Source organism: Desmodus rotundus, chromosome 9 (assembly GCF_022682495.2).
Source record: "Desmodus rotundus isolate HL8 chromosome 9, HLdesRot8A.1, whole genome shotgun sequence".
Taxonomy (NCBI): Eukaryota; Metazoa; Chordata; class Mammalia; order Chiroptera; family Phyllostomidae; genus Desmodus; species Desmodus rotundus.
Genome location: NC_071395.1, coordinates 88989130 through 89015331, shown reverse-complemented (window position 1 = coordinate 89015331; position 26202 = coordinate 88989130). Strand labels below are relative to the sequence as shown.

The 26202-nt window shown below is 38.8% G+C and overlaps 1 protein-coding gene and 1 pseudogene across 2 annotated transcripts; one reads left to right on the top strand and one right to left on the bottom strand.

The window, feature by feature from the left end:
- Nucleotides 1-3088: 3088 nt before the first annotated feature.
- On the bottom strand, nucleotides 3089-25725 carry NOL11 (nucleolar protein 11). 2 transcript variants are annotated; one of them, XM_024573202.3, is made up of 18 exons: nucleotides 25555-25725; nucleotides 23735-23848; nucleotides 23557-23613; nucleotides 22321-22469; nucleotides 20892-20949; nucleotides 20562-20706; nucleotides 18844-19038; nucleotides 17390-17466; nucleotides 15711-15834; nucleotides 15147-15235; nucleotides 13643-13717; nucleotides 12780-12964; nucleotides 12511-12636; nucleotides 10202-10426; nucleotides 9445-9523; nucleotides 8843-8935; nucleotides 6808-6915; nucleotides 3089-6657 (listed from the first exon to the last, which is right to left on the bottom strand). In XM_024573202.3, exons 1-18 carry the CDS (start codon nucleotides 25693-25695, stop codon nucleotides 6541-6543), a joined length of 2157 nt encoding a protein of 718 aa, XP_024428970.1. In that variant the 5' UTR covers nucleotides 25696-25725; the 3' UTR covers nucleotides 3089-6540. The 2 variants fall into 2 exon arrangements, with proteins under 2 accessions (XP_024428970.1, XP_045038346.1); XM_045182411.2 differs by lacking the exon at nucleotides 13643-13717.
- LOC123477970 (cytochrome c oxidase subunit 7A2, mitochondrial pseudogene) lies at nucleotides 23945-24236 on the top strand (annotated as a pseudogene).
- Nucleotides 25726-26202: the final 477 nt, after the last annotated feature.

Below are 26202 nucleotides of genomic sequence, written 5' to 3'. Positions count from 1 at the left end.
CTTTCCAACCTAGTTATCAAGAGACACGTTGCCTTTATGTTACACCATCTCTCCCATCAAAAATATCTCTTTGATCAAAAAGAGAAAATGCACTGATAACCTAAAAAGCTTCCTGTGGCCTTCTGTCATTCTTAAGAAAGGAAACAAACCACAGAAATATTTTTAAGAGCAGATTTGAAGTAAAAGTGACTATGAAATGTATAGAAATCAGGTAAGAAAACCGACCCTTCAAACATTTCCAGAGACATTCCACCGTATAGGGAACGCAATCAGGGATTGCCAATAGAAGCATTTCAGAGAAATGGATGGCTTCAAAAATACAACAGCAAACAGCACGACCTATTAGAGGTGTAGGCATAAACAAAACTTCCTTTGAAATCCCAGGGAATGAACATAGGGGTTTTGAAATATGATCAATTTAAACACACACCTGTAATACAGCAAACTTCTATTAATTTATGATTATGGTATCCTAAAGGCTTAAATAACTTACTTTTAAATTGTACACTGCAATCTAAAGGAACCAGAATCTCAACGTTTCTAAGTTCAAATATCCAATTTAGAGGAAATTATGAATTCAGAACATTAAAAATGATACTAATCAGCATCACCCAGACTGAAAATTCTACAGGTCAAATGACCTTTCTTTCTACAAGTAAATGCAAGAAAGAGAAAAACCAAGTGAGGTGGGTAAGGGAACTTACAGATTAAAAGGCATGAGACTGGGGGTGGGCTGTGCAGGGGAGAGCAAGGGGCAAGGCTGGGGCAACTGTAATGAACAACAAAAAAGAAGTCATCAGACTTATGAACTATCACCACAATGTGTAAACTTTACTTACCCTGATTCATGTAACTTGCGATGATATAGGAAGAAGAGGTAAGTGGAGGTACAGAGAAAACATACTGGGAAAATACTGATAAATGTTGAAGCTGGGTGGTATATAGGTGGGATTCGTTATAAGGTTGACCCTTGAACAACATAGGTTTTTACTGCACAGGCCCACTTCTACATGGATTTCTTTCTTTGTTTAGATTTTATTTAGAGAGAGCAGAAGGGAGGAAGAGAGAAACATCCACGTGCTACAGAAACATTGATCGGCTGCCTCTTGCCTGCCTCCAACAGGGAGCCTGGCAGTAAACCCAGGCATGTGCCCTGACCAGGAATCCTAGGAGTGACCCTTAGCTTTGCAGGACGATATCTAAACCACTGAGTGACGCCAGTAAGGGCAGAGTTTTTTTCAATAAATACCTGTATTATTTTTGTTTTATTTATCCATTTACACTTTCATCCTCACCTGAGGACATGTTTCCATTGACTTTAGAGAAAGGAAGGGGAAGAGAAACAACAGAGAGAGAGAGAGAGAGACAGAGAGAGAAAAATACAGATGTGTGAAACATCAATTGGTTGCTTCTGTATGCACCCCAACCAGGGATAAAACCAGCAGCCTAGGCATGTGCCCTGACTGGGATTTGAACCAGCAACCTTTTGGTGCACAGGAGGGTGCTCCAACTGAGGCACCTGGCCAGGGCCCTGTCCTGTTTTTAATTCACAATTTGGGACCTGCAGATGTGAAGGGATGACAGTATGCACTGACCTATATACTACTTTACAATACACAGGGAACACGAGCATCTGTGGGTCTGGCTATCTGTAGAGCGTCCTGCATCAATCCCTCAAGAATACTGAGGGACAATTAAAGTTTTGGAGGGGTCAAAGGTTACACAAGGATTTTCAACCGTGTGTAGGGGGTGTCAGCTCCCCTAGCCCCTGCACTGTTCAAGGGTCATCTGTACTCTCCTGTCTATATTTGTATGTTTGAAATTGTCCGTGATACAAAGAAAAAGAGAAAAGAGAGAGAGAAAAAAGACAAAGAACCTAGAGAGCAGAAGTTTAAAAATATATAAGCAGATTGAGTCTGTGAGCTGAAATTAAAAGTTTTGTATACACCTTTGCTGTGCCCAATTTTCTATTTCTATTATACTGTTTAATTGTCCACTTCTCTTTGTTCGAAAGGCAATTGCTTTGTGACTATGGAATTAAAGAGAAAAAATAATTAATTTTTTTTTCCTTTTGGCCCAGGCTGGGTAGGTCAGTTGGATGGAGCATCATCCCGGACACAAAAAGGCTGTGGGTTCGATTGCTGCTCACGGCACATACCTAGGTTGCAGGTTCGATCCCCATTATGGGCGCATATGGAAGGCAACCAATTGATGTTCCTTTCTCCCTTTCTCTCTCTCTCTCAAATCAAGAAACATTCTTGGTTGAGAATTAAAAAACAAAACCTAATTTTTTTTTTCTTTTTTGGCAACAATGTAGACTCCTATATATCCCCACTGGGGCTGTGCTGTTGTTTTTTTTCCCCCCAACAAGTTGTTCATTAATTCTACATTGTTCTGCATAGACACCACTAAATTTTTCCCCCATTCTCTTGATTCCATTCATTCATTCATCCTTCAACTTAGACTAATTTATTTTTATCTTTCCCAAACTATCTCAATCTTGATTCCATGCCTTGGGCCACCACCCAAGGTATTCCATCTGATGAGACAATTTGCTAGTCTTAAAGTAATAATGCTTTCTATAAATCTGCACACTCACATCATATTCAGAATCTATCATCTAATTTTTTAAGCATTATATACATTGAATCCATTTATTATCTCAAGGTGTTCCTGTAAACTACACCCCGTGAAGGACTACTGTGAAGCAGGTGTTTTTTTACACAAAATTAAACGATAATTAGGAGCTATACTCCTAACACCGAGCAGCAAATTATGGAAATGACTAGCCATGTGCGTAAGTGCGGCACTGGTTAAGAGGCAGCGCTGTGTAGGAGGTTACGAACACTAATGCTAGAGCCAGATTGCTTAGGTTCAAATTCTGATGCTTAGTAGTAGCTATGTGAACTTGGAAAAGTCACCTTATTGGTCTGTGCCTCAATTTTCTCAACAGTAAACCCTACTTTGTGGGACTGTTCAGCAGGGTTAAGAGTATTAAATTGATTAATATTTATAAAGTATTTAGAACAATGGCTGGCACACAATAAATATTATATAATCTAACATAGTATATAGTCATAACATAAGCTTGAATGGTAAGTACACAAGTGTACATCTGTTTTATTAATTAAAATACAATTAAAAACAAAATTATTTTATAGTCTAAGTCTGAAATGAGCACAGAATATTATAGCAACTAGGATCTGAATGTATCATACATTAAACACCTAATACAAAAAAAGTAAAATTCCACTTAATTACTCTCCGTGTTAATCAGGGAACAGTCTTAGTATAGTATGTGACCTAAAACTAATAGGTAACCTTAACAGACATTTACAAGTATTTTAAACCCTTTTAATAAGAGTACATCGCTTTCTTTGAGGGGAAAAGGCTCTGGGGAGGTAATTTAAATATTCTCTCACACATCGATATCTCTCTCTAAAACCAATAAATATATATCCTCGGGTGAGGATTTAAAGAAACACACACACATTACTGGGACAATTGTAAAAATGTGAATAAGGACTGCAATTATTCTAAATATTACTATATTAATATTAACTTCCTAAATTTGATAATTGCATTATGGTCACATAAAATAATATTGTTTTAGAGGATTAAACTGAAGTATTTATGGGATTAAACTGAATTATGAGATTAATCTGGATGTTCGCATATAACTCTCAAATGATTCAGAAAAAAAGAAAAATACAGAGAGTGGCAAAACAAACATCACAAAATGTTACCAATATGTAAATTTAGATCAAGGATATATGGGTATTCAGCCCTGGCTGGTATGGCTCAGGGGATTAAGTGCTGGCCTGCAAAACGAAAGGTAGCCAGTTCAATTCCCAGTCGGGACACATGACTGGGTTGTGGGCCAGGTCTCCAGCTGGGGGTGTGAGAGGCAACCAGATAGATGTAACTCCTGCACATCGATAGCTCTCTTCCTCCCTTCCCCACTCTCTAAAAATAAATAAATAAAATCTTTAAGAAAAAAATATAAGGCTATATTCACTGTTTTCTTCTACATTTTTTCAAGATTAAAATTTTTAAAAAAGAGCTGGACAAAGAGTCCATCATAGTTTTAAAGTTTTATACATGATCCAGAAAAAGCTCCACTATAGTTACAGCACCATATATTTACAAAAATGGGGAAGGCAAAAAGCAAGCAAATGTCTCATTTTAATTAGTAATGATAATCTGTTAGCCCACACCTCCCTTAAAAAAAACACTAAGTCCACAGCAGGAAATTATTTCCTAGAAGTAGAACTTAAGTCTACAGAACTCTTTTTTATTATCACACAGATGTAATTATATATGTAATCAGGAACAGAGCTGAGATATAATTTAGTGTTCTCAAAAATAGGTCTAGAGGCAGACGATATACTGCCTACGTGTGGTGAACGAAGAGAGGTATCTATTTCCCAGAAAAAGTAACTACTGCAGATCCTCAGAATTATTACTCTATAATCGGACAGGTAAGATCCACTGTTCAGTAACTTTCTGAGTAATCATTTACTGAGCACCATTATGTGTCAGTGGTTCTGTGCTTCGTGTAGAGAGAGGGTAAGACACAGTCTTGTCTTGAGGAACTCAGCCTGTAAGAGTCTCTTGTGAATATATCTCGATTAAAAAAAAAAGTCTCTTTATGTCCTAACAAAATCCTTAATTTCTGAAGTTAGTAACAGATTATAGGTAACCTAGAAACAATTTGCAACTACTGCTTAACAGCAATTAAAATTGTCTACTTTAAGCATCAGTAGTTTGCTTCCATAATATTTACAACCAAAATCATTAAACTTTATAACAGACTTTATAAGGACCCTATACAGAACATCTGTCAAAAAGATAAAAGTTTGCGGGAACGGGGGCCTATCCTGGCCTCTCCCTGCTCTGAGGCCTCTCCTTGTTTGATCCCTGCCCAGGCACGTCAGACTTCACCGCTGACGCCACCTTCAAGTGCTTCAATCAGCAGTCACGAAGAGCAAAACGTCCGTGTATGAACTAACTGCCACTGAATTACAGTTGCTTATCTTGTTTTTGCTGAAATACAAGTTTATTTTTGATAAAAAATTCACTAATCAATCTGAGATTTGTCTCTTAATTACGGGTTCTTATAAATAAAATCCCAAGCCAGAATCTAAAAAGTGTCAAAATCCTGAATAATCTTTTAACCCTCATAAAATGGATCTCTACAACATCAAGGATCTGCTACTCTAGAGCTCATAGTTTTTTTAAAAGAAGCTTAGGAACCCACAATTTTATGTCTGGATTTCTGCAAGTAATTCTTAAATGGTTCTGCAAAATTATAAAAAGGAAATATACATTGTGGAGACCTGCATTTTTCATTTCAGCCGAGAAATAATACATTGATACTTTCAGTTTAAATTTTGAGCAAAAGGTTTCACTATATAAAGTAAGCACAAGTTAATTATATGCTGTTATCTTTGGTATTTCTTTTCTCTCACGTTTAAAGAGATTAAGAATGATTGGGGAGAACATGTTGTGTTAACTACCATAGTTGTAACTAAAGTTTACATAGAGTGCCTGACCTAAATGAAGCTTTTCTCTAATGCAAATTAAGTTAAACAATCAAAATTCTGTAAATCTGGGCTCTGGAATCACACTTGAACTTACATTTTATGCACTACAACTTATAGGAAATTTAAAAAAGTATTGTAACCCTTCAAGTTAAAACGGGTTTTTATAACATTTACTCAACAGAGACTTTCATGGCTCAGAAGTGTTTCAAGTTACTTTTGGGAAACTTAATTCATCACCTGAAAGAGTAATTTCACTTTAACAAAAATAAATTTGAGTTTATTTTCAGGAAACAAAAGTATCTATTTCTTCCACATAAAACTGTTCATTTGGCCTAAATCCAAAGTTAAAAGGAGAAATTCTATGGTCAATAAACCTTTTAAACTACACACACACACTTTTTTTTTTTTTTTTACTACTTAGTAATGTTTTTGTAACCTAAATTATCAACTAATCATAGAATATGAGATAACGTATAGAAAAGGTATTATTCAATGCCTGGGTAAGAAAAAAAGGCAGAAGACTAGCACATGCCTGCACGAGCACCCCTCCCTGCCCTGCTTGTGGAATTAACCTCTGCTGTCGCCCATGAGCACAGATGAGCTGGGACAGCTTCTGACTCTGATAAAACTACGTTCTCCCTAGAATCATTGTTTCAATGGTGACTTTTTGTTAAAATAACTATTTAAACACAAGGTAAGAAACTTGACTTTTATAAGCATCACAAATAAATTTACTTAAAATTCGCTCAGTTACATATTTTTTAAAAGTTTCAGAACCTCTCCTAACCAACGTCCATAAACTAGAAGACGTTCGCATGAAACCTGCAGTCCAACTTAGGAGCATCAGTAAGCGGTGGTCTAGGCACTGACGCAATTCTCTTGTCTTGTTGCTGAGAGACAGTCACAAACAAAACACATCTCTTGCCTGGATGAGTAGGAAGAACTCACTTTTAAAAGCGCTTCATAAAATGTCTTTGAAAGAGAACTGGTAATATCAGAAGAGTTCCAGTACTTCAATTGAATATAATTCTCTACTATTCTTTTCTTGATTTAATTTCTGCAGCTCACGAAAACTTACTTCAATCTTGTTGAGCTCGGAACAAATGCATATCTAAAGAAAAAAATTTCAGAATAACTTTTACTATAATTTCTACATACGAACAAGCCCCTCCATGATTACTTATAACTATTCCAAGAAAAAAAAATTAAGAATAAGTTATAATTTAGGTGATACCTAGGTACAAACAGAAAAATCACACACCTGAGACTTCACAAACTTGTAAAGACTTAACAGTAGCTTCTTTGCTTCTGGTATCATTACCACAACAGTAAAATTAGCATCTAGAAGGAGGCATATCCAATCCATAATCTGAAGATAAACAGGAAAAAGGAGAGTTAAGATTTTAAATTCAGTTTTAGGTTAATTCATGTTACAAAGTCTGTGATTATATATAAAAAAGAACTACAAAAATCTGAAAATTTTGGTTTTGCAAGAAGGGAATTTCTAAACAATATAAAAAGGCTCTTTTCTGCTTTTCTACTTGTCATTTGACAAGCATAAAACATCTTTTTCATCATATTCATCAGTCAAAAAAAAAAAGCCACAGTGATATTTAATCCAAGGGAAAGTTGGTATTTATTTTTTTATTTGAAATATTTTCTTTGATAATTACTGGCAGTTCTCTCCTATTCTGAAATACACACTATACCCAAAGAACAGGGTGTTGGGTACGAAGGATGAGCTACCATGAACAGAAGCAAAAACTTATGCAAATATCAGTCATGAAAAAGCATTAAGGAAACCAATGATCTATTTGGTGGGGGAGGAGGGGGGTGGGGAGAAAAGGTGATCCCTATTAAACTCCTTACACCAAAACAGATTTTATATGCATTAAAGAGTTAAACGCAGAAAAGGAGACTATGAAAGTACTAGGGGAAAAAATAGTGTGGCTATTTTTTAAAAAATATTTTATTTATTTATTTTTAGAGAAGGGAGGGAGAGAAACATCAATGATTGGCTGACTCTTGCACGCCCCCAGCTGGGGACCTGGCCCGAAATCCAGGCATGTGCAACAAGGAATGGAACTGGAGACCTTTCGGATGGCAGGCTGGTGTTCAGTCCACTGAGCCACACCAGCCAGGGCAGTGTGGCTATTTTTATCCTTTAGAGTGGAAAGGGAATTAAGCGTGACATAGCCACAAAGCAACCATAAAGAAAAAGTTTAATTTTGATAGCATAAGCATTAAAAACTGATGTATGGCAAAAAGAACACTAACACTAAAGAGGCCCTGGCTGGGTAGCTCCATTGGTTTGTGAGTCATCCCGATTTGCCAAGGTTGTGGGTTTAAATCGTGGTTAGGGCACATACATGAACCAAACAATGAATGCATAAACAAGTGGAATGACAGGTCAGTATTTCTCTCTCTAAAAACCAATTAAAAAAATAACACTAAAGAGAATAAAAAGACAAGTGATAGGAAAACGTATTCATAATGTACTTGATTAGAAAAGGGCTAATTTCATTAACATACAAAGAATTCTTTAATTTTTTTTTTAATTGCTGAAACTGGGAATAAATCTACAAATAATTCTTTATAAGCCAAAATGAAAAAGACATGAAATACAATAGAAAAATGGACAAAGATCCCAACAAAGCACTTTACAAAAAGGAATATAAATAGGCAAGAAAAGATGGTCCACCACTCTCATTATCAAAGAAAATGCAAATTAAAATAGAGTACCATTTGTTACTTATCTCACTGGCAGGGAGTAAAGCCTCAGACCTTGGTGGCAGTAGTACCTATTGTCACAACCCTTCAGAAAGGGTAATCTGGCATTTTCAAAACAAAAAATGTAGCCCTGGCTGGTGTGGCTCAGGGGACTGAGCACTGTCCTGTGAACCAAAGGGTGGCTGGTTTGATCCCCAGTCAGGGGCACATGCCTGGGTTGCGGGCCAGGTCCCCAGTAGGGGGCACACAAGAGGCAACCACACATTGATGTCTCTCTCCGCCCCCTTCTTTCTCCCTCCCTTCTCCTGTCTGTAAAAATAAATTAAAAAAAAAAATCAGGAATTTAAGATAAATTTTAAGTTCTTCAGTGTAGAATTGTAACTTTAAAAATCTATCTGCCAAATTGAGAGATCCTCCCAGTCTCTCAGTGGTTTGTATAAAGGATGAGGAGGAAATTTCATATGTACTAGCAGACAAGGAGAAATCTGAGTTACTGAATTCTAGGTTCTGACACTATATATGAACTTTTTAAACAGCACCAAATGAAAGTAAAAAAATTACCTCACCTGGTTCAGGGTTGGAGGGTGTAGTCCAGGAAGAGTCATAGTAGCATTTTCACTGCACTTCAAATAAAGGAAATACAAATACTGCAGAAACAGCTGGGTGGGAAAATTAAAAGGACAATTTATCACTTTGACAGAAAAATGTTCTCTCTGTATAAGGCTAAAAACAAAGAGACTGAAAGGAATTTTAAGAGGCTACTGAATTTGACTGAGGACACAAAAAATGAATAAAATGCAGTCCCTGCCATCAATGAGGAGTTCATCTGATTTGGGAGTGATGAATGGATAAATTCGGGGAGCTCATTCTGTTTATAAATAATAAGTAGAGAAGAAAGACTACTTCTCTAAGCAATTCTTTTTAGTTTCTACTCATTCATAACTTAGATGGAGTAGCCTGGCCTTCAGGCTTGGCAGCACGAACATGCTAAGGTCTGCCACCCAAAAATCACTCTAGTCTCCTAGCGACGATTTTTCATGATGAGAGCTGGGGAACCTTTTATTCACATGAAGGAAGGTAACCTTTTGAATGCCCTAAAAGCTGTCAGAGTAAAGCAGCAGAACTTAAAGAGGAAACACAATTCTATAGCATCTGTAAGAACACTTACAGTGATATGCTGTGCTGGGATGTCTTTCAAGTGAGGCAGAAGAAAGGTTTCACTATATGCAGAACGAAGAATTGCATTTCTATGTAGGAATAAAGGAAAATCTTATGCCAATAAATAGAGGCTTTTCTACTAAAATTACGAATAATTCCCTTTCCCAATCATTTTTAAAGATTTATATGAAAGGTTTACTTTTCTAAAACAGTTCTATCTCTGAACATCCTCCTCATCACTAGAGATCATCCTGAATAATTCACTATGATAAATGATTGATATTTATTCATAATACCAACTTTAGAAGTAATAGAGGTTCTACCTCACTACAGCTTCTTAAACAAGAAAACAGGTTGCCCTGGCTGGTGTGGCTCAGTGGGTTGAGTGCTGGCCTGCAAACCAAAAGGTCGCCACTTCAATTCCCAGTCAGGTCACGTGCCTGGGTTGCCAGCCAGGTCCCCAGCTGGAGGTTCATGAGAGGCAACTGATCGAGGTATCTCTTGCACATCAATGTTACTCTTCCTCTCTTTCTCCCTTCCTTCCCCTTTCTCTAAAAATAAATAAAATCTTTAAAATAAAAAGCTATTAAAAAATAAAGAAAACAGGTTTAACTAAGTTGTTTTAACATACCATTGAATGCAATCCATTTTCAAGCAGAAACTGAAAAAAAAATTGAAAAGAAAAAACCCTACTCTTCAGTTGTTGCTTGGCATTTGACTCTGCACCCCAGAAAGAGACGATACCAGGAAGATGTTTCGAAGGATACAGCAGAGCTGCTCGTTTTGGTATCACAGGGCACGAAGTGGTCTCCTCCACTGTGTCCTGAGGCTTTAATGCTCTCTCACAGTTATCACAGTTATCTTCTTCAGGATTGAAGCCATTTTGGAGAATTTCAGTTTGTGCTTCCATTTTCTCGTCATGTACAGCATCACTACAGTCAGAAACTGACTCCATATTGATACTTGTCTCTTGAAGAGTGTTATCACCAATGCTATCATGTTAATTAAAGCAAGAAAGTCTCATTACTCTTTGAACTTACTGGAAAAATTTTCATTTCCTAAGGGTTGAAAGTTTTAGAAATCAAATAACATACAGGATTAAAAGTTCAGTGAAGGGACTTCTGGCCAAGATGGAGGCGTAGGTAGACACACTGCACCTCCTCGCACAACCAAAAGGACAACAACAATTTAAAAACAAAAAACAACCAGAATTGACAGAAAATCGAACTGCATGGAAGTCCGACAACCAAGGAGATAAAGAAGAAACATTCATCCAGACCAGCAGGAGGGGTGGAGACGGGCAGCCGGGGCGGAAAGGACTTGCAGCAAGGCAATGGCTGGCGGACCCAGCGAGGTGGCAGGTTGTGGAGCGGGACAGGCCAGGCTGCAGCTGGTCAGCAAGGCAGCAGCTGGTGGACCAGGTGACAGACCGTGCACCACAGAGTTCCAGCTCGGGGAAATAAAGCCTCAAACCTCTGATTAAAAACACTTGTGGGGGTTGAGGCAGCAGTGGGACAAACTCCCAGCCTCACAGGAGAGCTCGTTGGAGAGACCCACAGGGGCCTAGAGTGAGCACAAGCCCACCCACCCGGGAATCAGCACCAGAAGGGCCCAATTTGATTGTGGATAGCGGAGGAAGTGACTGAAAACTGGCAGAGAGCAGAGCAAGCTCCATTGTTCCCTATTGGACATCCCTCCCTCACATACAGCGTCACAGTGCAGCAACCAGCCTTACCCAACCCCTGTGAACACCTAAGGCTCCGCCCCTTTACGTAACAGGTGCGCCAAGACCAAAAAAAAAAAACCCACCAAAAAAAGCCCAAATGAAAGAACAGATCAAAGCCCCAGAAATAATTCAACTAAGCAGCGAGCAGATAGCCAACCTATCAGATGCACAGTTCAAAACACTGGTAATCAGATGCTCACAGAATTGGTTGAATTTGGTCACAAATTAGATGAAAAAATGAAGGCTATGCTAAGTGAAACAAAGGAAAATGTATAGGGAACCAACAGTGATGGGAAGGAAACTGGAACTCAAATTAATGGTGTGGGCCAGAAGGAAGAAAGAAACATCCAACCAGAAAAGAATGAAGAAACAAGAATTTGGAAAAATGAGGAGAGGCTTAAGAACCTCCAGGACATCTTTAAATGTTCCAACAGCTGAGTTATAGGGGTGCCAGAAGAAGAGGAAGAGCAAAAAATTGAAAACTTATTTGAACGAATAATGAAGGAGAACTTCCCCAATCTGGCAAAGGAAACAGACTTCCAGGAAGTCCAGGAAGCTCAGAGAGTCCCAAAGAAGCTGGACCCAAGGAGGAATACACCAAGGCACATCATAATTACATTATCCAAGATTAAACACAAGGAGAAAATCTTAGAAGCAGCAAGAGAAAAGGTCACAGTTACCTACAAAGGAGTGCCCATAAGACTGTCAGCTGATTTCTCAAGAGACCTTACAGGCAAGAAGGGGCTGGAAAGAAGTATTCCAAGTCATGAAAGCCAAGGACCTATGTCCAAGATTACTCTATCCAGCAAAGCTTTCATTTAGAATGGAAGGGCAGATAAAGTGCTTCTCAGATAAGGTCAAGTTCAAGGAGTTCATCATCACCAAGCCCTTATTATATGAAATGTTAAAGGGATTTATCTAAGAAAAAGAAGATAAAAAATGTGAACAGTAAAATGACAGCAAACTCACAGTTATTAAGAACCACACCTAAAACAAAAACAAAAGCAAACTAAGCAAACAACTAGAATAGGAACAGAACCACAGAAATGGAGATCACATGGAGGGTTATCAGCAGTGGGAGGAGAGAGGGGGAAAGGTACAGAGAACAAGTAGCATAAATGGTAGGTAGAAAATAGGGGGAGGGTAAGAATAGTATAGGAAATGTAGAGGCCAAAGAATTTATATGCATGACCCATGGACATGAACTAAAGCGGCTGTGTGGGTGGGAGGGGGTGTGCAGGATGGAGGGGAGTGAAGGGGGGAAAATAGGACAACTGTAATAGCATAATCAATAAATATATTAAAAAAAAAGTTCAGTGAAGGAAAAAGGACCACCGGCTTGTACCTTACCTCAGGAAAACCTTTAAACAAGCACAGGTGACTGCTTCAGGAATGTCGGGGAACTGCTGCAGGCAGAGCTGTAACATCTGCACGTCCGCCCTTTCTAAGGCAACCTCCATCAAGCCAGGGCACAAGCTAAGAAAACGTGTACCATCTTTACATACTAAGAATAATCTCAATTGCAAATAATTTATAAGCTTTTTCAGAGTATGAGAATCAAACAGTAAAAACAAGGTAAAAACAGTTATGCATGTAAAGATTGGCGCACAAACATTTACCTGTAAGAAAGCACATGCATTTGGACAAGCTGCATCAGAGTGTTTCGGGGATAAAATGATGGTTCTGTTTTACATCTTCCCAGAAGTCCTATTACTATCTCCCCAATAATAGTATGAAAGTCAGGTGTCCGCTTAAGAGCCAAAAATTTACGTAGTTCTACTTCAATGTGTTTTTCTGAATCTTTCTGAAAGGGAAGATGTAAAGATTTCAGTCTGGTACCTTAATAAGTGTCACTCTGAACTTAAAAGTGTCCTAGCTCAACATTAAAAAAAAAAAAGATTTTATTTATTTATTTTTAAAGGGAGGGGAAAGAAAGGTAGAGAAACATTGATGTAAGAGAGAAACATCAACCGGCTGCCTCTTGTACATGCCCCAGCGGGGGACTCAGCCTGCGACCCAGCCATATGCCCTGACCAGGAATCGAGCCAGTGACCTTCTGCTTTGTGGGCTGATGCCCAACCACTGAGTCACCCCAGTTAGGGCAACCTTTTTTTAAAGTCACTAGCAGCAGTCATGCATTACTTGAAAATGGAGTTGATATTACAATTTGCTGCAGAAAGACAAATGGCTAGTTAAAAAAAAAGAACAACGATCCAAGGGTTTAGAAATCAAATATTTAAGAGGCTAAATTACAAACACATTCAATGCAAAGCTGAACAAGATATTGGTGAGGGCACCACCATCACAAAAAATGCTTAGTGAGGCAAGTAAGCGAAAGTACGGGATTACTCTGACAACCTTAAGATGTTCAAATGTTTGCTAGAACTACAAAAATGATCATAAAAATAAGATAGAATGAAAAGTAAATAGGATTTCTTTCACTTCAGTTAATTTTTCTCATTTCTAATATTTTAAAATATACCTTTATAATTGATAAAAGTTGTTTGGATGCTGGAACCTCTGGCTGTATACTCACTTCCATTTTCCTTCTTCTTAACTGTAATTAAGTAAACTGCTTAGGATCTTAAAACAATACAAAAGTTCCAGTATACATTTAGAAGAACATAATACATTTAGAAAGAGACTAGCAAACTTACATTCTAATCATCAACTTTTTGTAATAGTTTATTGTGTTATAGTGAAAAGTGGGTTTATTTCTCTTTTTAACTTAAATATCTTTAATACTTTTAAAGTTTTGTTTGTTTTCTTATTTTATTTATTTGCATTTGAGTCTTTTTTTTTTTTTAATCCTCACACAAGGACTTCCTTACTGATTTTAGAGAGAGGAGAGAGAGAGGGAGGGAGGGAGGGAGGAAGAGAGAGAGAGAGAGAGAGAGAGAAAGAGAGAGAGAGAGACAGAGAAACATTGATCAGATGCCTCTCAAATGTGCCCTGACTGGGGACCAAACCTGCAACCTAGGGCTGTGCCTTGACTGGGAATTGAACCTGCAACCTTCTGGTTTATGAGATGACTCTCCAATAAACTAAGCCACACCAGCCAGGGCGAAGTCTTTTTTTTTTTTAATCTTATTTATTGATTTGAGAGACAGCAAGAGAGAGAGTGTATGTGTTGGTTGACTCTTACATGTGCCCTGACTGGGGATTGAACCCACAACCTTGTCATATGGGGGAAGGGGCACAGGAGGCAGAGCTCAGGCAAGCTTCCCTTGGGACCCAACAGGCCGTGGTACCAGTGTGTGGCCTGGGAGTTGGGGACCCTTGCTCTAACCAACTAGGCTACCCAGTCAGGGCCTTACTTACTGTTTTTTAAATACAAAATAAAATCTTTATACTCAGGAAGATATTATTACTAATTGTAAATTTGCCTGTTTTGACACTTGAATCTTACCTAAAAACATGTCTGTAAAAATTAACTACTGGGATAAGCATGTCATTTTTGGATAAAGGCTGTCAGGTTACTGAGTTCAAGATTTATTAATGAACAAAATAGAAACAGACTGAGAGCTGCCAGAGGGGAGGGGGATGGGTGGCTGGGTGAAAAGGTGAAGGGATTAAGCAAAAAACAAAAATGAAAACAAAAACAAAAAACCCCCCCCAAACCTCATAGAAACATAACAGTGTGGTGATTACCAGAGCAAAGGGGGCAGTGGGGTGGGAGGAGGTAGAAGAGTGTAAAGGGGGGATAAATGGTGATGGATGGAGACTTTTTTTGGATGGAGACTTGACTTGGGGTTGTGAACACACAATACGATATACAGAGGATGTGTGATAGAATTGTATACCTGAAACCTACATAATTTTATTAACCAATGTCACCCTAATAAATTCAATAAAAAGATTTAAACTGCCCTGTCATTAAGATCAAAGCTGTAAGAGTTGTACAGATATGAATTGTTGAAACAGTTCAGCCTTTTTTCGTTTTATAATATTTGCACTAACATTTGTATTTCAGCCACCAAACTTACAACTCTCTTTGATGACTCTGAGTTCTGGGATCCGAGTCCATATCCCTGGGAGGTTTCCCAGTTTACAAAATGAGGCACGGTGTGAGTGCCTAAGAAAACAGAAAACACATGATTTCCAGATTTCTCTGATCTATGGTATTTTCCCAACCAATGAATGAAAAACAAAAACAACCACTATGCACTATTCAGGTGAGGCTTTAAAGTCCATTTAATTCTACTGATAACCCCAGGGCAGTAAGTCATGATACAGTAAAAGGCTATGTGCCCAGCAACACTGAACTAGATGGAGGAGACGGTTGGTAAACCAGGACTCTCTCATTACCCCAAAGTCAGACACACTCTGGTGTTCAAAACCACAGCGTGGCTCTTTAGCCCGTGGCAATACCTGCGAAGTGGATGGACTGTTCCCAAGGTAGATACCTGAGCCAAGAAAATCTCAACAAGCGGCAGCAAATTTCAACATTAAGAACAGGCTCTGTAAATTGATGGTTGTATAAATCTACATATCAAACTAGAAGTTAATGAAATGGTTTATATTAATAAAACAAACTAGTAAGTTCCTACCTGGATCTTGACTATGCTTGAGTTTTCCGAGAGCACCAGCTAATGATGATACTTCACACTTGTATGGAATCACAGATAAAAATTTCCCATGTAGCAGAAACAGATTGTCTCCGTAATACCAGAGCTACCAAAAAAAAAAAAAAGTTACCAAAGATATAATCATTTTTTCTCTTCTATGATCTGATTCAACAAAGCCATATAACTTATAACAATAACTTGGCATGTAAGCAATCTTAATATAAAATAAAAGGCCATCACCAAGTTAAGCCACTTTCTAGAATAATCTCATGTACAATTTATTAATTTGATAGGTTTACATAGCTCTTATTTTTGCCCACATTTGAATGAAACATAATTTAAAACACCCTTAACTCACAAAAATCTGATCAATATATACTTTGTCTAAAATTAACGTGGTCACTAATACACATCTATTAACATGATAATTAACAAGGCTACTGTAACAAGAGCACACTATCATGATGTATTAAATTAAAAAGGTAGAGTTTAACAGAATCTAAAGATTCCAACTATAAAATTGTAAAAATAAAACAGGTATAGCAATAAAAAGCTCAAGGGAATATGGAAACCAAAACTAAGTTTGTCAAAGCAGTGAAACTGTGAGTGGTTAATTTTGTTAAAATTGTTTGTGTAGCCCTGGCTTGCGTAGTTCAGTGGATTAAGTGTGGGCCTGCAAACCAAAGCGTCCATGGTCTGACTCCCTGTCAGGGCACATGCCTGGGTTGCAGTGCAGGGTGTGCTAGAGGCAACCATACATTGATGTTTCACTCCCCCCCTTTCTCCCACCCTTCCCCCCTCTCTAAAAATACATAAAATCTTAAAAAAAACTACTTGTTTAAATAAATTAGAATTAAATTGTACGCTGAGAAATGTCATCTTCTTATTCCTTTACAATTATCAGTAGTCCTGTGACCTTGAGTTACATATTTGTATATGAACACTTATTTACAAAACCAACACTCACTGTGCACCTTTGCTAGTCAGTGATGACACAATGGAGAACCAACCAGACAAGGGACCCTGCCTTGGGAAGTTTATAGTCTAGTCTGTTTAAGTGTTAATTCTTTATGTGTTCTTATGTAATTTCTTGAAAATGTTGAACATGTAACCTGAAAGACTAATTTAACTAGCTATAATGTAGTCTTACATAAGGAAACAACCAACCAAATTAAATATAATCTTTCGAGTAAAAATATACTTTTTATTTTAATCAAAAACTGCCAGCACTCTCCCTCCTGGTAGCACACCCACACCTTTCTACATTCTCAGGCGTGTATCTCCTGAACTCTAAGGGACCCCTCGAGACTTGCAACCAGAAGAGCAAATGGGAGCGGCTACTGGGCTACCCCTGATCCTGTCTCCAAGGCCCTCTTGTCTCTGCCTTTCCAGTGAGCCAAAGCAGCCCTGCATAGGCTCATTTCTTTCCTATAACATTTTTAGAGAGCCAAAGCAGCCCCGCCTAGACTCTCTCCTGTTGCTTCTTCTATCCTAACCCCTTCCTTGTTTCACTGTCCCCAGCTTTAATAAATGTACTCTCAAAATCAACAAAACAAAACAAAGCAAAAAACCTGTCAAAACATTTAGATCAAAGAGGTCTCTTCCTTTATTAGGCACAAAAATAACTAAATTTGAAAAAATCCCCAAGTGCAAAAACTTACTTGACCACTGGTACCTTGTGGTAATTCTTTTGAAATCTGTAGTGTTTGAAATTTTGTGTTCCATATGGAGAGGCATTCTGTAAAAAGAGATTCAGAAGTCCCAAGAATAAATAAATATATGATGCCTTATGGAAAGGCAAGGGGTGAGTCACAGTTAAACATATACGTCTTGCTTTATTAAATATAAAAATGAGCAATGACAATAGTGAATGCCACAGAAACTCAAAGGAATTAGAACTCACGACAAGAAACGGACACCTGTGGGGGTAGGGCATATATGGGATATCTGTGGACTTACCCCTCAATTTTGCTGTGAACCTTCAACTGCTCTAAAAAAATAAAGTCTTAGTAATAATAATAAAATAATAATATGGTGATATGGAAAGATCTCTCCGATATCTCTGCATAATACGGAGTATCTCAGTAAGGTAAAACTCTCACAGTGGTTACTGGGTTTTCTGCTGGTAGATCGAGAACCAGAAAGAGGACGGATGGGGGTTGACAGAGGGAAGCACAGCATGGTGAAATGGTTAGGAGTCAGGACTTAAGAGGGGTAAGGTACATGGCATACTAGAGTCAACCTGCTTGGGTGGAATCCTAGTTCGCTACTTGGTTACCTAACACCTTATTTTCCCGACTTGTAAAATAGGGATGACAGCTGTAGTTTCTCTCATAGGTTTGTTGGAGGACATAACACAAAACAATGAGATGATCTAAGTAAAATGCCTGGCACACAGCTATGCTATCACTGTTAGCTCCTATATATAAGAGAAACAGAAGAACAAAGTATACAGGTAAGAATGGGCACATTAAGTTTGTAATCAAAAGGGAGCGTGGCCTGAATAAAGCAGAGGGTTCATGCTCTTAAGTTAGAGAAGCCTGGAAAAGGTGGATGGGGCCTAGAATGTGAGGAGACATGCACGGTAGACAACAGACTCTGAGATTTATAATGCAGGCTGAGAGATCCACTCTTGCACTGGCCAGGAACAACGGTCTTTCATGGGAGACTACAAGTCTGTGTGTGTGGAGGGGTGTCTGGGGGTGAGGTGATGATGGGAATCCTGCTCTGAAGTGACAGAGACAAAAAAAGCATACTAGCAGTCCCCAAATTTCACGCTAAGTCCAGTGGATTGCCGTTCTGTGGAAATGTTGCCAAGCCACGAATTGAATGCCCTAGGGCAAGGCGTACCAATGTCTCAATTGCTTGTGGGCTGCATGGATATCTGCAGTTTTTACTTCTTGCAGACATTAGTCACGAGAAAAGTAGTGATATAAGGAAATGTTTTACAAAGATTAATGAATGCAAGATGAAATCAAAGACTTATTCAAGAAGAACTAGGAAGCTAAAAAAGAATAACTAGGGGGGTAATACATACATGGGGAAAAAGAGAGACTAAGAGGTACATTTTGAAGGAGAAGCTCAAAGGACTTCGTATTGATTGGATTTCAGTTACCCCGAGAAGCTGGCAGTGGTGGTCCCAGGACAGCTACGTGGTCTTGATCCAGGACGGTGAGCGCAACGCCACGTCGGGCATTTCCAGACACTACAGTCTTGAGCAACAGTGAACTAACAGCCTTCTGATTTTGACTGTTTTCTGGGTCGCTCGGATGCATTGGTATTAAGGTTTCGTATACACACCCATCAGAGCCTGTTGAAAACAAGTACTTCTGTTCACTACTGGATAACAGCAGTTCTGTATCTGTTATACTTAAATGTATGTACTAGATTGTTTATAAGTTTCTCAATTTGATACAAGATCCAACCAAAAAAACAAACAAATGTTAACAATCATACTGCTTTATGTTTTCACTTAAAAAAGATACTATTTAAGTTCAAAATTGAGGGAGGAGTATCATTAATAAAAGCCTACCTAAGAAATGTCATAATAGCCAAGAAATAAACTGTAAATAGTGTAATGAAATATGAGAGGGGACTATCAGGGATACAGACAATCCAGTCACCGAAAGGCTGTATCTCTCTCTCATCAGAAATAATTAGCATTCTGGTCTATACATTATATTTCTTGTTATTCCATCACCCTGAATAACCATATGAGATTGCTGGTTTTTGTGGGTCAACTCAATTTTGGCAATTCCATGTGGTTCCGGGAATGTTACAGGAAGATTTTATGACCCTTTGATTCAGATTCCCTATTTTAATGTTCACTAAGCTAAAATATAACTTGCAAACTTCTATTTAACAATAAATATGTCCCCTAGGTTAAACTTTAAGGAAACCAGTCCCTGTCAAGCAAAGGCATCAAGCAGACTCCAGTGACCCTGTAGATATGATAAATGGTGGGAACATGTTTCTAAATAGCCGTTACAAACATCTGCACATTGGAAAACTCCATGAAGATCTGCTCTTATTTTTTTCTTCCCACAACCTTCTCAAAGAGAAGCCAAAAAGGGTTGGGGGGAGAGGATATCGCAAAGGCATTTTCTTCCCCTAGGCATAAGACTGGGGTTATACTTTAGACCATTATATAGAGATAAACTTCAAGACATTAAAGAAATCTGTAAAACATTGACTGGCTTAGACCAAGATTGCTTTGCTGATTTCCTTTTACCCACCTGTTTCCATCACTGTTCAAAGAAGAGCACACTAAATCTTAAGACTGGGAAAAGGAATGGAGGGGGCCATTCAATAACAACCTTAGGTATTTTATGGTTCGCTAATTATGAAATCAAAGAGCCTCGTCTTACTATGATAAAGATTAAAGGTGATTTTTCCTTTTTTGTTAGCATTGTATTATTTACCACCTATGATAAATTTTAAGAAACAAAAGTTATCTGTCCTGGTTGGTGTGGCTCAGTGGAATGAGTGCCAGCCTGCGAACCAAAAGGTTGCTGGTTCGATTCCCAGTCAGGGCACATGCCCAGTGGGGGTGTGTGCAAGAGGCAACTGCACACTGATGTTTCTCACCCTCTCTTCCCCTCTCTAAAAATAAATAAATAAAATCTTAGAAAAACAAAAGAAGAAACAAAAGTTATCTGCAGAGAACCAGTGACTTAAGCATAACCAGACACGGCAAGTGCAAAACATGAAGGCACAGATGCTTGTAAAGAAGCACGCAAAGGGAAGTGCCACGACAGAAAACTGCAGAAACAAATACTACCCTGTAGTAGTCCTCCACTTACAATCACTGTAAATTTAAAGAAAAATACTTACTTAATGACACCAAGGAGATGAATTTCCGATCCATAGATGCAGCAAAACTCTGTATAATGGATTTTTCTTCTTGTCCAATTAAGAGTGTGTATTTGCTTAAGACACGTGAGTTAAACATTTGTACATAAGCAAAGTAATTTCCATGCTGCAAAAAAGGTTATTTTATTAAGTAAAACACATACATTTTAAGTATATAATATATACATTTAAGTATATGATATTTTCATTTTAACGAACTAGAGAAATACTAATGTCCAATTTTAGTTTTAAAAATAATGTGATTTTAAAATGTCATCCACCATGGTCCAGGAGTTAAGAGTAATCACTTACTCTTTCAGTAATGAAGATTAAAACAGGATGCCTAAACACCATAAAAATCTTCGTCCACCTAAAAAAATAAAAAGTATAAAATGTCAGATCACCAGTTGAGAGAAACATACCATCCATCTAAATTTAAGAGAGTATCATTTATTACATATATATATTTAGAGCCAGGAAGATATCAGAGAGCACCTAATTCAGTGTTCCAAAATACAGGGTGGGGCAAACGTAGGTTTACAGTTGTGAGTATGCGAAACAAAGCTTATTCTATTATTAAATGTATTATTTTTCATATGAACAACTGTAAACCCACATTTGCCCCACCCTGTATATGCCATAGGGAATTAGTAGGTATTTCTCTGTCAGATGCATCTCTGGATTAAATGCCAGTTGCTGAACTTCCCAGACTCTTAAAGACAATAATGTGATTTGCAAAGTTTCCAAGGGGGGTGGGGTATGACAGTTGGTAGTGTTTCCCAAACTTACTGGAGCCTCTCAACTGCCTTCCTAAAGTGACTGTGGGAACTGCGAGGAGGCACGGAGGGGAAAGGGCTACAACCAAGGTGGCACAGCCAGCTTCTGATAAAATGGCTACTAGAACCCAGATCCTCCATCTTTTTTCCCAGCTGCTCACAGTTTAGATCCAAGATGTAACTGGTCACTGTCCACATTGTTCACTAAGTACGAGTTTTTGCTTTGACTTTTAGAAATTTAGTTTGATTCAGGTGGACCTGGAGAGGCAGCAAGTAAATTTAATAGAAAATGTGGTAAAATAATGGGGACTGAAGAGATAGGAAATCATGAAATTTCCTTCCATCATCGCGGTGAGTCATTTTCCTGGTTTTATTCCAGGATTTGGGAAAGCAGAGGGCTCAAAACACTACCGTTTCACCAAAAGTGAGCCGCACATTTCCTCAGGGGTAAGGGTTCTGACTAAGGCAGCCAGGGCAAAAAGACAGAAACAAACATTTTTTTGTTTTGGGATTACTCACTTCATCTTCACATAACTGACTATTCAGGCCTCTTTCATTAGAAGAAGACTCATATGATCCTATAGTTTCCTCAATCATTTATCACCCGAGGTTTTGAGGGGTGTTATTTTGGCCGAGGTCTTATAAACGGTGTTCAATTAGTCTTTTATGATGTTTATAACCAAATGACTTAAAAAAAAAAAGATTTATTTATTCAGAGAGAGGGGAAGGGAGGGAGAGAGGGAGGGAAACACCAGATAAACATTTGGTTGGCTTGCAACCCAGGCATGGGCCCTGACCAGGAATCAAATTGGAGACTCTTTGGTTCACAGGCTGGAGCTCAATCCACTGAGCTTAAGACACGTGAACCAAACCAGCCAGGGTCCAAAATGCAATCAGTGTTATAAAAAACATGCAAAGTGCATTTTCATTTTGGTAAAAATCCACTTACAAGTATTAGAACTTACTTAATTACTTCTTCTTCAGAGATAATAGTTTCAATTTTCTGCTGGGGCTCTGCAAGCAAGGCCTCTAAACCACGAACCGCACCTTCCTTGAATAACACCAAAGGTTCTGTCCCTTGTATTGAATGCACCCTGTATACGTCAGCTGACAACTACAAGAATATAAGAATATTTTAATTTTTATTCTAAACCAATTACCACCTAATAGAATAAAGGCTTTTAGAGAAGGCTTATTTTTAAGGACTGATTTGTTTTCGTCTTGATTCAACTGTTTTATAACTACGTATGGTTTCAAAGTCAAACCTACAACATATAACACATAGAGAAATCTAACTTTTGCTCCTATTCTGTCTACGCTATCCCATGCTCTCCCCCATAAGTAATCACTTTTATTCATCTTTAGTTTATCTTTCCACTGTGATTACTGGAGGTTAGACTACAACCAAAACTGGAGGTGGGGAGTGGTACAAATAAAGCCACTAATGGCATCATTAAGTGATTCTGGTGTTAAGGACTAATGCCATAATTACAACTATAGCCTGCAAGCCCCCAAAAGAAGTTAACTCCACTGTATAAAATTCAGGACCTAGTTACTGCAAGGGAAATGAAGAGACGGGTGGCAGGTAATAGCACACTTAGCAGGCTAGATGATTCAAGGGTGCAGGCACCAATCGCCATTACATCTGAATCAGCTCTATTATAAGCCACTTCTAAAATGTGCCAATTATATTTAGAGTTAGACATTTGAACTGGAATTTTCTAGATTAACCTAATTTGAGATCCTCATTTTATAAGTAAGAAGAAGTTAATTAACATGCTTTAGGTCATCAGTAAAAAAGGCAATTAGTCAGTCAGGGATCTTTTTTAATGCATTATGTGCCACTCTTAAAATGTAAAATGCATGAACTTTGCAGGGTTTGTTTTCCCTATTTGAAGAAAGGCACAGTGAAGTTGTTCTCACAAGGGACACAACACAAACATCTAAACTCATGGAGACAACTACAAATTTACCATGCAGGAATGATTGAAGCATTAATCCATGGGATACTAAAGTTTATTTACTCACCTTAACTCATGAACTGAGATGTGTTACCGAGATATACTATAAGATTACTAGAGTGAAAAAATATAAGCTTTATGCTCACTTTCACAGAGGCACTAAAATAAATAACCTACTATGGTGTAAATTATTCCATCTCACCAGTAAGCTAATAAATGTTGGAAAATTCAAAGACTTACTGTAGCTTTAAATACTTTATCCAGGTTTACATCTTCATTAGTCCATAATCTCAAAACCTTAAATTAAAACATAAAAAGTCAAAAAAGTATTCCAATTTCCATTTACATGTAATAAACACTAAGTTAATAAATGAGCATTTCACTTGTGTTAAATATATATAAAAGTTTTAAAACTCACCTTGTTATCATGTACAACAATATACTCTCCAGTTTGAAAGTTGCACACAGCTGGACATGTTATAATTTGACCTTGTTTCACTGACCAGCTCCCCAAGGGCTTCTGATCAGAAACCTAGTAAAATACATACAATATTCAAAAAGTCAACTTCTGACTATAAAAGCAATTAAATTTACAATTAAAGGTGACAGTTTTCAGTAACTGAGCCAACATGTGCAGAACCTGCTGGCTCTCTGTCAACTGCCCAGAGGACCACAAGCGCTGCTTCACACAGGCAGTGTGGAAACAAAGTTCCAGAGAAACAAAAGCTATTTTAGGAAGATAATGGAATTCCAGGGAATTTAAAGGGTAGGGTAGCTGACGCCCTCCCATGCATACAGTTGGTGGAATAGCGTATGCCATACATCAGCTGGCTACGGCTTCGCTTCCCAAGAAGCAGGAGCAATCAGTTGGTTCAGTTTCATTCAACTTTCTATCGACCAGTAAGCTGATTAATAACTGAGTTCTTCTTTGGGGATCAATATTTATTGACTTGTACTAACTGACACCAATAAACCAGTCTTTACCATGAAAAAAAGATGGTATTCAACAAATTTCCCAAATTAAAAAAAAAAGCAGTCACGAAAAGACAAATAGTTTGATTCCACTTAAGAGAGAGTAGAATGGTGGCTGCCAGGAGCTGGGGAAATGGGGGTGGGGGGCATCGTTTAATGGTACAAAGTGACAGTTCTGCAAGATGAAAAGAGTTCTGGACATGGATGGTGGTGATTGGCTGCCCAACAAGGTGGACGTACTTAACATCCTGAACTGCACGCTTTAAATAGATGGTTTAAGATAGTAAATTTTACATTATGTGCATTTTACCACAATTAAAAATATGTAAAAATATAAATAGCACATTAAAAAAATGATCGCATTGTGCCTTTGAAAGGGGCATGGGAAATGAAGTAGGCACGGGATCATACCAATCCCAATCAGCCACTCCATTCTTATGCAGGAATTGCAAAATTTTAAGTCCACTTGACAGCCCGGGTAGAAACCAACGTTGTCATCAGAAGACTCAAAACAAATAGTACTGGGAACTGTTTGCAACCTGTTCCCAAAAGTGCAAAGTAGATTATCAAGCTTCTGAAAGAGACATAAAACTATATTCAGCAGCCCAGAAAAAAATAACTACCACCCGACCACTAAAAAGTAAAGCTGCATGAAAGGAGTGCCTTCAGGCATTAGGATGAAAAGGGGGCGGGGCGTATAGATTTCCCGGGACTCAATTCCAACATTTACACCGTTTACTTAGTTGGCAACAGAATATTCATAATCAAACTTCCCATCAAGGTACTAATAAAGCAAAAACAAAACAAAACAAAAAAGCCACAAAACTTTTCCCCAAGGGAAGTGTATGGACACAGGGACTAACCAGTTCCCACCAAGTCGGTCATCCTTTCCTACCCAACCAATTTCCGTACAAACCCTTCAGCGGGCAGACAGGGTGACAGAGACCCCAGCAGGGGATCTTAGCAAGGCCATCTCCGGGAGATGGGCAGCAAAAGCACAGGTTTCCTTCCCTTTCCTTTCCGAGTCTTGGAATCCACGTGCACTTAGACGCTCTGCAGCCCGCAACTCGGAAATATGCCTCTCTCTCAGGGAAAACGACCAAATCAAATTCTAGGCTTCTTTCAGCGTTCTGGAGAAGCAAAGCCGGCTTTCCGCCAAACTCGCTCGAGGATCTTTTCCTGAAGCTGTGAAAAACCCAATGGTCCGGCTCCGCGCTCAGCAACGGGCGAGACGGCAGCGGGGCGCTCCAATCCTATCGCCCTCACCTTATAAAGGATGACGGTCCTGCCGCTGTCTGTTACTAAAAACTGGTCCGTTTTGTCGCTGTGCTCCACTCCTAGGAGTCCATCAGGCCCGGTACCCAAGGGTACCGCAGACAACGTGAATTCCTCCTCCAGGGCTGCCATCTTGGGCAAACCTACGGACCGCTGCGCATCCCTCCCGGCAGGCTTCGCGCTGTCTCTCGCGAGAAGCAGGAGTTGGACAGGACGGAAATTCTCCAAAAGAGAAACCTGCTCGCGGAGCCTGCGACCTCTGGCGGGCGGAAAGGGCGCGTGGGGCTGAGGGTGGGTGGGCGGGGCCTGGAGTTTGAGTCTAGACTCCACCTCCCAGGCCACGCCCCAGCGAGGCCCGGCCGTACTCCTTTTGGCAAGAAGGGGCGGGAAAACTCACTTGTAGCGCAGAGTCTGCAGTGCTGTGTAGTCGTCTGTGGACTTGGGAAGATGGGAGTGGCAAGTGGCCGAATATAAGTTAGTGGGGTTTTTAAAAACCTTTTTATTTTAAGCGAACTCTCCAGAAATTCCCACCGCAGCTTCCCGGAACAATGTGCCAAAGAAAAAAATATTTAGATCTTCATATAAATTCTTAATAACATGCTGTACCTGGATGCCTAATCCCCCTGCGTCTCAGAACCC

Coding starts and splice junctions, on each gene's coding strand:
- NOL11 (XM_024573202.3), bottom strand. CDS start 25,695: ATGGCAGCCCTGGAGGAGGAATTCACGTTGTCTGCGGTACCCTTGGGT. Junction 17,467..18,843: donor ACCACTGCCAGCTTCTCGGG/GTAACTGAAATC, acceptor CTCTTTTTACAG/AATGCCTCTCCATATGGAAC. Junction 9,524..10,201: donor CCAAAACGAGCAGCTCTGCT/GTATCCTTCGAA, acceptor ATTCCTACATAG/AAATGCAATTCTTCGTTCTG.